General features: G+C 40.7%; 1 protein-coding gene across 1 annotated transcript in view; it reads left to right on the forward strand.

The window, feature by feature from the left end:
* The window catches only part of MYOF (myoferlin), a 144,265-nt gene that overhangs the window by 62,893 nt on the left and 65,662 nt on the right, over positions 1–15,710 (forward strand). The window contains exons 12-19 of the mRNA XM_006755111.2: positions 268–394; positions 1,636–1,739; positions 3,685–3,753; positions 3,850–3,893; positions 6,768–6,850; positions 9,148–9,186; positions 10,441–10,565; positions 11,665–11,781. Coding sequence (XP_006755174.1) covers positions 268–394; positions 1,636–1,739; positions 3,685–3,753; positions 3,850–3,893; positions 6,768–6,850; positions 9,148–9,186; positions 10,441–10,565; positions 11,665–11,781 — 708 coding nt within the window. The remainder of the gene's footprint in view (positions 1–267; positions 395–1,635; positions 1,740–3,684; positions 3,754–3,849; positions 3,894–6,767; positions 6,851–9,147; positions 9,187–10,440; positions 10,566–11,664; positions 11,782–15,710) is intronic.

A 15,710-nucleotide genomic window follows, 5' to 3' on the forward strand; every position in this document is an offset into this window, starting at 1 on the left:
CCCTCCCTCCCTCCCTCTGGCCCCTCTACTATTTTGTGCTCATAAAATTACAGAACACATTATTTTCTTATGGTGTCTTGATGAAAGAAACATGCATATTGAATTTTGTAGAGCAGCTTTGTTGAATTGGTGGCTGAACTCTTAAGCCTGAAACAGGAAATCCTAATGGAAACAGCTCTGATTGGTGTGGTTTTACAAGCATCAGTTTGGGTTCTTCCAAGCGCTGCTCTCCTGTGTGTGTAATTTGTTATTGTGTGTCCCCACCAGGCTGAGAAACCAGATCGTGATAATGACAGTGACGATGTGGAGAGTAATTTGTTGCTCCCTGCTGGCATCGCCCTCCGGTGGGTGACCTTCTTGCTGAAAATCTACCGAGCAGAGGACATCCCCCAGAGTATGTAATGATTTCATCCTGCTCCAGATTATCAGTTATTTTCATGATTAGATGTGTTAAAATCATACTCTAAATAGGGATTGGTGCTCCCTATCATATGGTTTTGTTTGTTTTTTTCTTAAAGGCTTTCATGACTTATTTTCATTCATTTTGGCCCCATTGCAAGCTACCTGAGCTTGTTCATGAGGTAGCCAATTGGTCACTGGTACATGTTTTTTGGTTGAGTCTTTTGGCCCATTCTTCTCCATCCTTTCTTTCTTTAATGTTCCATATCTTTTCATTCTAGAGAATACATAGAGAGGTCAGCAGTCAGCACTTCCAACTCCTTTCATCCCAAATGAAAATGTGAAATTTTATGAACAAATATATGTGTTTGCCTTGGATTATTAAAAATGGCTGAGCAAAGGGTAGTTAAGTGCCAATAAGTAAAAGTCTGTCAGTATTGTATTAGGAGATGTGTGTTTTAAGAGATTGGATGCATTTGATGCTCATAGAGACTGGTCCAGTTAGTCCAATGTCATTGCTGAGGCCCAGCATCCTGTCCTCCTGGCCTGGCTTATGTGCTTCCTGTTGGACCTGGGACAAAGGACTCCTCACCGGGGGCAGCACCCACTACTCAGGCCATGATCGCTTCAGGATTGGCCACTTTTCCTGGGAACACCCCTTCCCTTTTTAAAGACCCCATAATGACTCCCCATACCATATGTTCCTCAGAAATATTTTGAATGAGGTAAATAAATTAAAACACATTAAATTCCTACCTACGTAATCAAGTTTGTTAAAATAGAGAAATCTGCTGTTTATAAGTGATTAAATGTGTTACTTATGATTATGCCAAATTTCCCTGAATTTATCTGAAAAGTCAGACTAGGCCGATATCATTTTGACCTAAAGCACCTTTTCCAAATTAAAACCAGGCCTGAGTTTGAGAGTTGTCTCTTACCTTCCATGAATGAACGTTTTATTTCTACTTTCTCCTCAATAAATGATTGATTCTCAACAGAATCTTTTATCAATTTATTTTTCAAGGTGTTCTTATTGATTTTAAAACTCTTTGGGGAGAAAACATTTTCTCTCTCAACCAAGACACAAGGAATTTCTGCAACACAGTGCTACTTTTGAGAACAATTTTTTTGCCACAGTGTTCATGTATAGGAGAACATTTTTAATTTTGTTGAGTGACTTCCAGTTCTTTAAGAGAATCAGATTTAATTTCTGCCGTGTGACATGTTACTTTCCAGTGGATGATGCCTTCTCTCAGACGGTAAAGGAAATCTTTGGAGGCAATGCAGATAAGAAGAACCTAGTGGATCCCTTTGTAGAAGTTTCCTTTGCTGGAAAAAAGGTTTGTGTGTGATCTAAATGCAGATGCCTCTAGAAATAAATACTATATAAACCTCTGCTTCCCTTGGTGTGAGTTCCTGCTAACTCTTTGCTGAAGTGGCCCCTGATGAGCAGGCACCCTGCAGGAACGCAGATTATCTGAGTGTGCACATGCCAGACTCTCCCCAGGTTTATTTTGCAGTGGAAAGTATGCAGGACTAAATTGGAAAACTCAATCATTTGAAAAATGTAAATTGCGAAAGCTGCTACTGAATTATTTGGATTTATTTCCCAGGTCCAAATGTTATCTTAATGTTAAGCAAGCCCCCTAGCTAGCTAGCTGTCATAATCCCTGGTAAATGTCCTAGAGTCTAGCTCCCCAGTGCCCAGCTGTCCACTCCTGTGGTGTTTCCTACCTCCCATGCCCCGGGGAGTTGCTGAAACTAGAGGGTCAGGCAGGGGACCCCATCCCTGTCCTCTGGGAAAAGCTGGGGAACTCTTGGTGTAAAAACACAGGTAACCACTACTTTTATCTACAAATGTCAAAGGCTCGAGAGTGGGATTCCATAGTAGAATAACACCCCCCCATGGACAACTGTAGGCATGAAAAACCAGTATTTTCTACGTAGTTGAACCATTTGTTTATGTAAGGCAGATTCGGCAAATGACACATGGTCGGGGCGTCATTTCCTAGGAGCCGATGGAGAGCTGCCGCAAACCCCTGAGGTCTGGAGTGAGAGGAGGCCTGATTTAAGTTCAGATTTTACCCCACTCCATCGGCAATTAAGGCAAATATTGTAACCCCTAAGTCTCAATTTCCTGAAATATTAATGAGGATAATAAGATTCTCATAGGAGTGTTGAAAGGATTCATCAGTTCGAGAAGTAATTGTTGGAAGTCTGTTTACTATTCAATATGGTTCCATGTGCTGGGATATAGAAGTGAGCCATTGCTCTCGTGGAGCTTAAGGGACAACAATAAAGAAGCTAACAAGTCATTAAATAATTCCAGATAGTGCCAAGCACTACACAGAAGATAAAGCAGGGGACAAGAAGTGATTGTGTGGGGTTGAAGGGGTATTTGGCTAGGATATCATGTGCCCACCTTTGAGGAAGGGACATTGCGCAGAGGCCTGGATGATGCAGAGGTCTCGAGTGGGGGGTGGGAGGTGGGGAAGCTTCCAGAGAGAGAGAAAAGCAGATGTAAAGGCCCCAAGGAGGAGACACATTTGCAGCCAAAGAACATCCAGGTGGTTGGAGCGGCGAGCAAGGGGGAAAACTAAGAGAGAAGGTTAGAGAGATGTGGGTGGTGGGGCAGTAGGGCTTCATCAGCCAGAGGTCAGACCTGGACTTTATTCTAAGTGTAACTGGGAGCTCATGGAGGAGGCTACACAGGGGAGTGACATGACAGTGAGCAGGCAGGAGAGGATCTAGGTAGGAGCCAACTGCAGGTGTCTGGGGCAGATCAGGGTCCACATGCAGATGAGGGTGTCAGGATTTACTCATGAATTGGATGAGGTGTGTGATGGGGAGAGAGAGGAGACTGACTTTGCTGTAAGCCTAAGCCACCTGGTGAACAATGATGGAAAGACTGGGATAGGAGCCACTTTGGGGAGACAGAGGAGGGGTTGGGTGCGCAGAATCAAAAGACCTGTTTGGACATGCTAATGAAGATATAGTTATTAGGCAGTATGTCATGAATGCTCAATAAACATTAATCTTGCCTCATTACACTCGCACAATGTTAGAAATCTGGCAACTGAAAACTTTTAGCCACAGAAGTAGCAGAGATCTTAAACCCATGTCATATTTTACCAAATCATTATCAAGAAAAATAACCTTTAACCAGGTTACTAAGTATATAACTTATAAGTAAACTGCTAGAGTCATAATCTAGTATGCATGTATTATAAACTTTTAGAAATTAGAAACTTGAATACCTACTGTTTTGCTTTGACGATTTTACAGGTTTGCACAAATATAATTGAGAAAAATGCAAACCCTGAGTGGAATCAAGTCGTTAATCTCCAGATCAAGGTTTGACTTCCTTTTCTTTCAGAAAAATAAGACTACTTACTTTCATAGTTACTGAGTAAATTGAGAAATAATTACCTTTTTTTTCCTTTTGCACAGTTTCCGTCAGTGTGTGAAAAAATAAAACTAACAATATATGACTGGTGAGTTAAAAATGGACTTGTGTCTAATTCAGAATTAAAGAATAAAACATTTGGATATTAAAGAACATTACTCTAGATCACCTGACTCTTATATTTTAGCATATTTGCTTTTCTCCCAGAGGGAAGGAATAAACTGTTCTTGGAACTGGATGTTTTCTTTTTTTTTTTTTTTAAACATATTTTATTGATTTTTTACAGAGAGGAAGGGAGAGAGACAGAGAGCCAGAAACATCGATGAGAGAGAGACATCGATCAGCTGCCCCCTGCACTTCTCCCACTGGGGATGTGCCCGCAACCCAGGCACACGCCCCCGACCGGAACCGAACCCGGGACCCTTCCGTCCGCAGGCCGACGCTCCATCCACTGAGCCAAACCGGTTTCGGCTGGATGTTTTCTTTAAAAATGATAATAGTGTTGCTGCAGAAGAATTTTGAATCTCTTAGTTCAACTGTTCATAAACAAAGAAGGAAGAAATGATCTGAAAATGCCCAAGATAATGAATGAAATACCATTAGGCTGCCCAAAATGGACCTCAGACATGGAGTAAACCACTTCTTGGGAAGAATCACCAAACCGTTCTGTTCCTATTATTGTTAGAAAGGAAAATGGAGAAAGCTACCTATCTGAATGCAGGAAATTCTTTAAAATGTTCTGATGGGATTTTTATTAGACCAACCTCCTAGCAGTGATTGGCCACAATGAGACCATTCTTGAGTATATTCTAGTTAGATGGGGCATTCAATTAGCAGCCTTTAGCTCCCTGAGAGTGGCAAATATCATCATCATCATCATCATCACCATGATTATCAGTGTTTATTATGATGTTTGCTACTAGTGACTATGATTAGTTCGTTTTACAGATGAAGACACTAAAACTCAGAAAGGTAACTTGCCCACAGTCATTAGATAGCTAGTCAGTTGGGCCTCCTGTTTGGCCTTAGCTTTTCCATTAGCCAGATGTTTTTGACTTCCATGTCAATACCCTCTTGGTACCATAGCAACAGGGCACTTTGGGAAGAGAAAAGGCTTCATTTTGTTCAGTGACCCCATCATTATCAGTTAATCGAGAGCCAGGAAGGGGCCTATGACAAAGTGTCCTTTCCCATGAGTGTGAGCTAGTTTTAAGGCTCTTAGAACCTTGGGTGACATTCTGAAGGAGCTCCAGGAGCCCTTGGAGCCCTTGGGAGTGTGGGTTTGAACTCTGTGTAGCGTGGGTGACCACTCTGGCCTACAGGCTCTGCAGTGAGCTTATTGCTGATTGAATCAGAGTTGCCTGTGGTCAATACACATGTAGGGTTTTTTCCTGACCTTGTCTGCCCCTCCAAAGCAATAGTGCAAATTAGAATGCACAGAGAAACCCTTTTAACTGGGGATTTTTTGGACCCAGATCTGAGGTTACATACCTTGTACCATATTTGCACAATACCTTGAAGGAAAGCTAAGGATTCTTTAAATTTAGTCTAGACCCTTCTGGATGGACAGAAAAGCTTCAAGCTCTCATGCCAATTGTGTTTAATTAGTAATTTTCTACATCCTAATATTATTATCCTATATAATAAAAGGCTAATATGCAAGTTGGCCGAAAGGCAGAACAACCAGTTGCTATGACATGCACTGACCACCAGGGGCAGACGCCAGGCTCATGCCTGGTTAAGCTATCAGTTGGACATCCCCTGAGGGCTCCCAGACTGCGAGAGGGCCCAGGCTGGGTTGAGGGATAACCCCCACCCCCGAGTGCACGAATTTCATGCACCGGGCCTCTAGTATACTATATAATGTGTTATATATAACAGAATGGAGTGAAAGTAGCTTTATAGTTGTGAGTGCACAAAACACAGAGTTTATTCTTGTATTACTATTTATTAATTATTGTGTTATTTTCCATACTATTGTGTTATTTTCCAGACCTATTTTTGTCTGACCCTGTATATCATATATAATAATACTATAATATATAATATTATATAGTAGAATAATCTTTCCTCAAAATACTGAGTCTTTACTCCCTCCCATGGAGTCCTAATCTTCAGAGTGTGTATGCCACTAAATGGTATAAAGAAGAGGAGGAATTAAAGAGAGGTTGTTATTAATATAAACCTTAGTTTTTACACCTACTATCTGCTTGGCCAGAGAGCATTTCATGAGTTAGGCTCACAGACTAAGGTACCCATGGAGAGATACACAAAGTTATATATACTTATAGTGGGCAAATTTGTCCCTACCATATAGATAATAAGATTTAGGTTCTAGGCAAGCAACTGTAGTCAGAAAAATAGTATCTATCACACAGTAGTGCTCAATAAGTATTTGAATTGAATTGAAAAGGAATTTTTCTCCCTATGAAGGACCCTTAGATATAGTCTATTGTAGTTATTAAACCAGCATAGTAAATAGTATGAACACACTAAAATAAGACATGCACTATTCTATGAACTATGATTATGCTGCACTTCTTATGCAATGTGCCTATAATTGGTTCATTCATTTTATGATAATAGTATTGAGTGTGGCCATATGCAAATCTCATGACTTCTATAAAAATCTCAGTTTCCATAAATGAAATGAGTTGTCCAACTAGATCAGTATTTCTTAAAGGATGGTTGGAGGACCATTTCCAGCAGATTGAATTAGGAAATATACTTGTTATAAATGCAGACTTGTTCTTCACCCCTACTTTTAGTGAATCAAAAGCTTGAATAGGAGATGAGAGTTGGGGGGAGGGGGGTTTCAAGTGATTTTTTAAAAGTGCAGTAATGCTGAGGCCCACCAGACAATGATTTCTGAGGTCTAGGGTCTTTTCCAGCTCTATCTTATTATTGTTGAAATGAAGATACATGCTCATAAGTGGAGGCCTTAACCTGTTTTTTTACACAGGGACCGTCTTACCAAAAATGATGTAGTTGGAACAACATATCTACAGCTTTCTAAAATTGCTGCCTCTGGCGGGGAAGTGGAAGGTAAGTCACACAGCAGGGCTGGAATAAGACAAGGTGCAGAACTTCTGAAGGAATGAGCTGGGGTAGCCCCAGGGCAATGGACTTGGTTTCTTAAAAGCCACATGTGATGAGCCTAGTGAACCATTTCAGGGATGTTCTGGTGATGACCAGAAAACAACTAATTGGTAATTGGTAATTAAGGCAACTAACAGTTTGAAGATTTTAGCTTTCTTGCTCCCATCCAAAAATTCTTTCCCAGAAGCTGTTTTATAAATGTTGAGTGTCAATACAGAGTGCTTAGCACCTTATTTTTTAGATTGGCATTGAAACAATTTCACCAAAATATAAATTATATTCCCTTTCTTAACTGATTTCCTTGGCAGGAACCAGGAGGCCAGACGGCAACGAACCATGTAATCTTTGCTCCCTAAGATCATGTGTATTTTGTTTTCATGCATTTTGTGCTAACAGGCATCAATAACCACTACACTTTTCTTTTTGATGTTTTCCATACTGAGAACTAATTGCTTATACCTGGCATTATGGTTCTGTGTGTATGTGAGAAATTATAATAGGAAATGAAGGAGAAAAATTAAGATGGTAAGATAAAATATTTAGTGTTAAGCAATAATAACAGCAGCTTATTTTTTGTTGTCTAAATAAAATAACGAAAATTCTTATAATTGCTAATAGATTCAACATATTGAGTAAAGTGAGAGAAGTTGAGACAAGATTTTGTCTTGCAAAACCTAAGGTGCCTCTCATGTTGTTCAAGAGAGGACCTTATAGGGTTGTGAGTTGTTTTTTCAATGTTAATCTAAACAATACATAGCATGAGTAAGAATCTGGAAGATAATCGAGACATGGTAAAGAAGCTATAGATTTCCTCTCTCAAGAAGGAAAAATAGGGCAATTAGAAATTCTGAGAAAAACTGAACAAAGTAGATGTAGTCCAAATATAAAGTCCAAATATTTTAGGCAAATGGAAGGAGTTAGGAAAGAGATTTCATCGCAATATTCTCTGCTGAGTGGCATAGGGGACCATGCTGCTGGAGCAGAGGTAGCAAAGGAAATGTAATTATACTTTCCTTTTCTCTGCAGAGAACAATATTGTATGTTTGTTATAATGTAAGCATTATTAATTGGTTTTTTTATTTTTTATTAAGTTGGTAGTCAAAGCTCTAAGCAGAATGTAAATTTCATCACCCATTGCAATGTAAAAGTGAAAGTACAGAAAATAGAGATTAGAAGGAAGAAAAGGAAGAGGAATGGAGGGGAAAGTAGATGGGCTACTAGCCTCTTCTTATCAAGTGGGGAATCCAGATATAAATACTGAATGAAATCATTAGTTTGATAAAGATTGGTTAAAGACTAGGTTAAAGGTAACCAAATGAGTAATTTTAAATCATGCTCTAACTATATGGAGGGAAGGTAAATATTATTAAATTCATGTATCATTAGCAAGAAGTTATTAAATAATTACCTAAAGTTAATTATTCAAGAAATATTAAGACAAGCCTTTTTCATAGTGATAAGGTGGTAACAGCCATCATTTATAAAAATAGAAATTGTTAGTTTCAGCCCCTGTCTCTGAGGTCTTTTCTCCCTGCCGGCCCTTCAGACAGTCTGTTACAGGGTCTCTAAATAACAATGAGCAGCATGCATCTCCCCAAGAGAAACAAGCAATGTACCATAAACTACAGGCCTCAGACTACATTAACTTCGATTTTCTAGCCTTGATCCCAACTAAGCGAGATATAAGACAAGCAAAAAATTTTTTTAAAATATATTTTATTGATTTCTTACAGAGAGGAAGGGAGAAGGATAGAGAGTTAGAAACATCGATGAGAGAGAAACATCGATCAGCTGCCTCCTGCACACTCCCTATTTGGGTATGTGCCTGCAACCAAGGTACATGCCCTTGACTGGAATCAAACCTGGGACCCTTGAGTCCCCAGGCTGACGCTCTATCCACTGAGCCAAACCAGTTAAGGCAAGACAAGCAAATGTTTTATTAAAAACACAAAATGTTGGTAGCATCACCAGGCCTCCTTTGGTGGCGAGAACCTGACCCTTCTCAGATGCCTGGTGGCCCTGGGACTCGAGAGACTGGGTTATTTCATGTTGTCACAAAATATTGAGCTATTTTGCATTTAACCAGTGATATTTGTTCAAATTATAATATGGTCATGTGGCTTGGGTCCGAATTTGGGATTTTTCTGGTGTTGCTTGGGTCTGGATTTGGTTAACGTTTCAATGTCTCTTTTATAATGCTGTATTTCTCATGTTGTTTAACCAATTATATTTTTACTATGTAGATTTCTCATCTTCGGGATCTGGGGCTGCATCATATACAGGTTTATGCTTTGTAATTTTGCTATCTTCTAGAGCTTCCTATTTACTCTTATCATTTGATTGCCTTTAAACCCTTTTTATTTACAACATTTTGCTGTCTTAAAAATAATTTTTGTGTTAGTCCTGTATAGTTGTCCTGCATGGCTAAGCTTAAAACAGATGTGCAACCAGGCATTGCTCCGTGTCTCATGTTTTCACCTAGATGCAAACTATCCTATTGGCTTCATTGTGAATAACTGTTCGTGAGACATAACATTTTTTTGTTAACATTGTTTACGTTTCATACAGAGAGATACGGGGCACTAAATCAATTGTTCAAAACGTATGAAATGACTTTCCCCCACTTTCAACATGGATCTCTAGGTTGGAAGATACTGTTTTCTGCTTTGTACCTTGAAGGTCTTCACCTTCCAAACATGAGGGGTCATAACCTGTCCTTTGGTTTGCACAGCTCTCACCATTTATTACAAGTTTGCTCAGTGCTCTCTCACTTGACCGTCACAACTCTCCTAGGGCAGATATTGTTCCCCTGGTAGATGTGGGTGCTGAGGTTTAGATAGGTTTGTCATCTATCAAACCCATACCGCTCTTACATTTCCCCACAATCTCCCTTTGACCCTGCTAATTCCTAACATCACCCTCAGTGCCCCTCATTGGTGAATACTCTTGCTAAGACCAGGTAGCAGAACTAAGGAGCATATTGTCTGTTCACCAGAGACAGAATGTAGTGAATGGGGACTTCATGCTGTTTAATGAATATCATATGGTTGTATCACCATAGGCAGGCGGCTTATTGTTACATATAAAAATCTTAAATCTCATATATTTTAACTTGAGACTAAATCACATTTTTTGGAACAAAGTTAATCTGATCTATATCATTTAAATGACTTCCCCAAACAATATACTCTTTACCCCAATTGCCAATGACATGTTTAACATGATGCCAATTATAAACTTACAAAAAAATGTGAAGATCATTTTGAAAGCCTTATTATTCTTTCATTTGAATAACGTTGTCTTTTTGTAAGAATAACATGTTTACTTGAATTACCTCAAAATGTTTTTAATTTAATATTTTATAGCAATAAGAAAAGGGAAACTGGCAAGTCTCACAGGTACTTATAATTTCCACTAATACAACTAACTCACAAAATGGAGAAAAATAGTCTCACCCAGCCAACTAATAACTAATATTTATTTCAACAGATCAAATGTTTAAAAGCCTAAAATTTAATGATGACATTATCTCTCAGCAAATACAGGAGAAACAGAGGTGGGCTTCATTCCAACATTTGGACCTTGTTATCTGAACCTTTACGGAAGCCCCAGAGAATACACAGGATTCCCAGACCCCTACGATGAACTAAATACTGGAAAGGTTGGTTTCTCAATTAAGGTTTGTTATTAATGAACATTGTTAATGAGATTCCTTCCTGTAATGGTTGTGATTAAGTCTCATATTTAGGGGACCTCCCCCCATACACACACACATAGACACACACAGACACACACACACACACACACACACACAGCTACCACATAACTGATCAAGTGTTGGAGGATGGACATCTCATCCTCCAGTCTTAGATTGTAAGAATAGGAAAGGATCCTGGAGGTCATCTGATGTGGTAATTGCCAATACATTGCATGGCTATTCCCTATACTTAGAACAGATGTCAAGAATCAATGCTGGGTTTCTTTGCTAGTCAGCAAATGTGCTGCCTCAGAATTCTGCTCAACACCATGTTCTAGGAATTTACCAAATGATTGGAGGTGATGTGCCTGGTGAAACTCTTTGCTATCTCTGGCCTGATCCAACCTCTTTATTTTGAAGGTGAGGACATGGAGATCCACATATGGGAAGTGATCTTTCTATTACATTAGAAGCCAAAGTAATCTCTTTTAGTTAGTTCCCCAAACCCAGAAAGGGACAAAGGTAGAAAAAAAAAGCCCTACAAGGAGGAGGGTGGAGACTTCTCTTCCTCTCAGAAGATTCTATTGCCAACACGGCCAGGTATGGTGAGGGAATATCTGACACCCATCCGCACACTCAGCTGCAGAGAACAACTTCCTCCTTTACTTCCTGGCTGCTCTGCGACTTGCCCTGGTTGCCAACATGGCAGCCTTCCTATTCTGCGAAGAGGAAAAAAGTTACTGTAGGTAAAGGTAGAGCTGCTCTGCTGAAGTGGGGCGAGGGAGACTTTGAGTCCCTTCCACTATCACTCCCCCCACCTCAGTCATTGCAATATCTCTTTCAGCTCACCTCCCCTGTCTCTCTTTGGATTGCCACCTGAAGTCACTGTTTCTTTTTCTAGATACCAAATATCTAAATCCAGCTGAGAGAATTAATGATTCACTTTGGAAATTAGGGCTGTGGAAGGAAAAACTTTTTGTAGCTGGATTAGCTGGAGTAGAGAGACCATTCTTTCTGCTGTTGTTCATGCCTAGAAGAATAATTCTGTGTGGTTGCCTTTCAGGGAGAAGGAGTTGCCTACAGAGGTAGAATCTTGGTTGAACTGACCACTCTTCTTGAAAAGACACCACCAGAGAAAAGGCTTCAGTCCATTTCAAATGATGACCTGCTGGTTGTTGAGGTAAGTGTTGGAGTGTGGATAAATAATGCTTAGTACAGAAAAGGCTGTTGTAGAGGATTGGTGGTGGGATGGCTAGTACTGGCCTACCTGAACAAATGGGCCTGAAGGGGACATCCAGGAACTGAAGTTGGAGTCGTAGCAAGTACCCATCAACGCCCTCTTGACCTGTCTACAACAGCCTAATGGGGGCAATGAGATTTGTTTTATCACCAGTTGTCAGTCATATTTAGTAAATAGACCAAGATGACAAGTTGGGCAATTTTCTTTGATACATAGTCTCCTTGACCCTAATATTCCATGCCTTGTTGGCTCATAGCCACCTTGAGGAGCTATTACCTGCTACCCTTTGTCCTGCTTGACAAAAATCACTTCCTTTCCCAAATTCACATCTAAACTCTATCCTATACCTACTCCATCTACAAAGTGCATTGACTTAGTCATTGATGATCAGGAGAGCCTCAAGGTCCTGAAAAAGAAAGAACACCAATCTGTGTCCAATAGACCATAATTTATATGTTTAACTTTCTTTGTTGTAGGCAGTTTTGTCCCAAGGCTCCTAAGGGAGGGCCCTGACCAAGCTAAGGCTCCAGACTTCCCTAAATGGTGTTGATTGCTCCTTCTCCCTAATCCTTGTATCCTGAGGGCACAGGGGAAGTGGGAAAGAGCTGGGAGAAGGACTGAGTTCCCAGGTGCAGGACTCCAGGACAGCCTTGCTCTGGGTCAGTTAAGCAGAGGGTAGGGGCACCCTTTTTGGAATCTGGGCCTGCAGAGTGGTCCAAGGAGCTGCTCCATCTTGGGCAGCTTGCTCATAGTATGTACCTGCTCTGTTGGGAGTTGTAGTGATGGCCAGAAGCCTGAACTATTGTCTCAGCCCAGAGCCTCTAGGACAGTGATGGCGAACCTATGACACATGTGTCAGAGGTGACACGCGAACTCATTTTTTTGGTTGATTTTTCTTTGTTAAATGGTATTTAAATATCCTATCTAATAATAGACAAACATGGTAATTGACCGTACCTTCGCCACACCTCCTATTGGCTAATCAGCATGATATGTAAATTAACCGCCAACAAAGATGGCAGCTAATTTGCATACTTCAGGCGGGGCCGCAGTGCATGACGCTGCCCACGGGACCCGGGTCCTGGATCCCTGACCTGGCGAGGGAGCAAAGTGGTGGAGAAGGGAGAGAGCCCAGGTGGCAGAGAAGGGAGGAAGCTGAGGGCTAAGCGGCGAAGGGAGGGAGTGAGGCAGTGGAGAAGGGAGCAAAGCCCTCCTCGGTGGGCTTCACTCCCTTCTCTGCTTCGCTGAGGTCTCAGGAAGCCCTATTCTTGAAGGAATCTTCCTGCAACGGGCGCGAGGCGGGGCCGGTAGCGCCCGAATCTGCCCAGGGAATCTGGGCCTTGTATCCGTGACCTGGCGAGGGAGCAAAGCGGTGAAGGGAGAGAGCCCAGGTGGCAGAGAAGGGAGGAAGCTGAGGGCTAAGCGGCGAAGGGAGGGAGTGAGGCAGTGGAGAAGGGAGCACAGCCCTCCTCGGTGGGCTTCACTCCCTTCTCTGCTTCGCTGAGGTCTCAGGAAGCTCTATTCTTGCAGGAATCTTCCTGCAACGGGCCTCTAGTATAAAATAAATATCAAAAATATAAGTCTTTGTTTTACTATGGTTGCAAATATCAAAAAATTTCTATATGTGACATGGCACCAGAGTTAAGTTGGAGTTTTTCAAAATGCTGACACACCAAGCTCAAAAGGTTCGCCATCACTGCTCTAGGGTGAGGGTCCTATTAGGGCTTCTGCAGGTGACTGCAAATTATTCCTGGGGAAATCCAGAGAGTTCTAATGGGATCATGGCCCTGCGAAGGTGTGCAGGCAGAGCCAGCCCAGCTGGAGAGCATCCCTGCTCCTACACAGAGCCTCCTCACACACCTTCTCTGTTCCCCCAGCCCCTGCATTAACAGATGGCTCCATTAACTGATCACTTTTTTCTTGGCCCTGACTCAGCCCCAAATTATGTTTTATATTTTTGCTCCTTCCCTTCTCTGATACCATCCAAATGGTTTACAAAAAAGAAGTTGTGCTGCATATGTAAGTTCTGACTAATACAAATAACTTTCTACTTTGTCACTTTTGCACAACAATTAAAACCAAATTCAGATTTTCCAAAATAATACTAAACCATGGATAGGTTAGGGGGCTTAATTGTGTGCTGTTAAGTCTCCCAAGCCCCTCTCTTTTGTGAACGAAGGTAGGGATGCGTTTAAATTGAAAATTCCCCCAGCAAAATCTCAGGAAGTGAGGCCCAGGCATAAGTATATTTTAAAGCTCTTCAGGTGATTCAATATGCAGCTAAGATTACTAACCAATGTTTTAGAAAGACTTTCAAAAAATAGTGTGACTCAGAAGGGTTGCTATTGAAATCCTATTGGAGGTTTCAATTATACCATGTTGGAAACTCCTTCAACCAAAATGGAGATTTTGTAACCATAGGATGTCCTGGGGTTCTTCAAGAAAATAAGCTGTGGTCACTGTCAGACATTCTTAAAATAGTCCTCAAAAAGTTAAAAATATAATCACCATATGATCCAGCAGTTTGCAGATACCCAAATAATTGCAAACAAGGGCTCAATTGGATATTTGTACACCCATGTTCATATTAGCATTATTCCCAATAGGCAAAAGGTGTAAGCAGCCCATGAATCCATTGATAGATGAATGGATAAACAAAATGTGGTATATGCATACTGTTAAATTGATTAAACCAGGAGGACATTAGGCTGAGGTGGCTATAGAGCCTTGGCAGCCTATGGGAGCAAACCAAAACCTAAGCCTATATATACTTTAAGGCTAAGAGATGGAAATCAAAGGAGAACAAATCACAAATAGCTAACGAGGCTATCCCAAATAATGCACTCATTTAAGCTGTAACCAATCAAATAATTTCCTTGCCTACCTTCTACATCTGCTCTATAAAAGCCTTTCCCCTTGCTCCTGTCAGTGGTAACCACTTCTGGTTTGTTGCTGTGTTTAATGGGTCCTGAAGTTCTCTAAATGGAAGAGTGCCATGGATAGATGGGGGTAATGGTAGCACAAAAATGTGAGTGTTTAATGCCACCGAATGTACACTTAAAAATAGCTAAGATGAATGAATTTTACATTGTGAGTTTTACCAAACAAAAAAATTTCAAAACAGTTGTCTGAGTACTTCTCTAAATGAATGACCGCATTCTTGCATCATACAAGCCAGACGACCCAGCCATGATTGTGATTCATTTTATAGAATAAAGGTAATGGTATAGATGAATAAGGAAAGAAAGAAAAATCAGTTGATAAATATCCTCCAGGGATCAAGTAATTTTTATTTGCTTTGTAGTGAAAGACATCACTACTCTACTGCTTAAATTGTGGTACACAAATTGGTAGCAAGGTAGAAATGGGAAAAAAAAATCAAATACAACACTAAAAAGTCATCATATGTTGATAGCCATGTGGTCTCTAAATCCCAAATTGAAGGACTACAGAACTGGAAGTTCTGAACTTGAGAGGCTTTTGAGCTAAACTTGCTATGGTGAGAAATTTGTCATGCAATTTGAATATTGGCACTTGTGGGTCTCACGAGTTCACAATGGAGCACATAGCCAATATGGCTGCACTATAGTAACCACTGATGTTCTCACCACCAAGCTGGGCCATTGTATACAGAGACTGGGTATCTACAGGGATCCAGAACAAATTCTAGATGTGGACAGTATTAAATAATCAAATACAACAATTTAAACCATTGCATGGCTTGGTTTGACTGAAGGATGCAAAGATAAGTAGGGATGTGATCCACAAAGGAGAGAAGCAATCTGAACAAGGATTTCAGGCAGGATGTGGATTCAAGAGACTTTATATGCCCATGTGAAGGAAAACCTCAAGGACTCCTGGTCATTCCT

Source organism: Myotis davidii, unplaced genomic scaffold (assembly GCF_000327345.1).
Source record: "Myotis davidii unplaced genomic scaffold, ASM32734v1 scaffold271, whole genome shotgun sequence".
NCBI lineage: Eukaryota > Metazoa > Chordata > Mammalia > Chiroptera > Vespertilionidae > Myotis > Myotis davidii.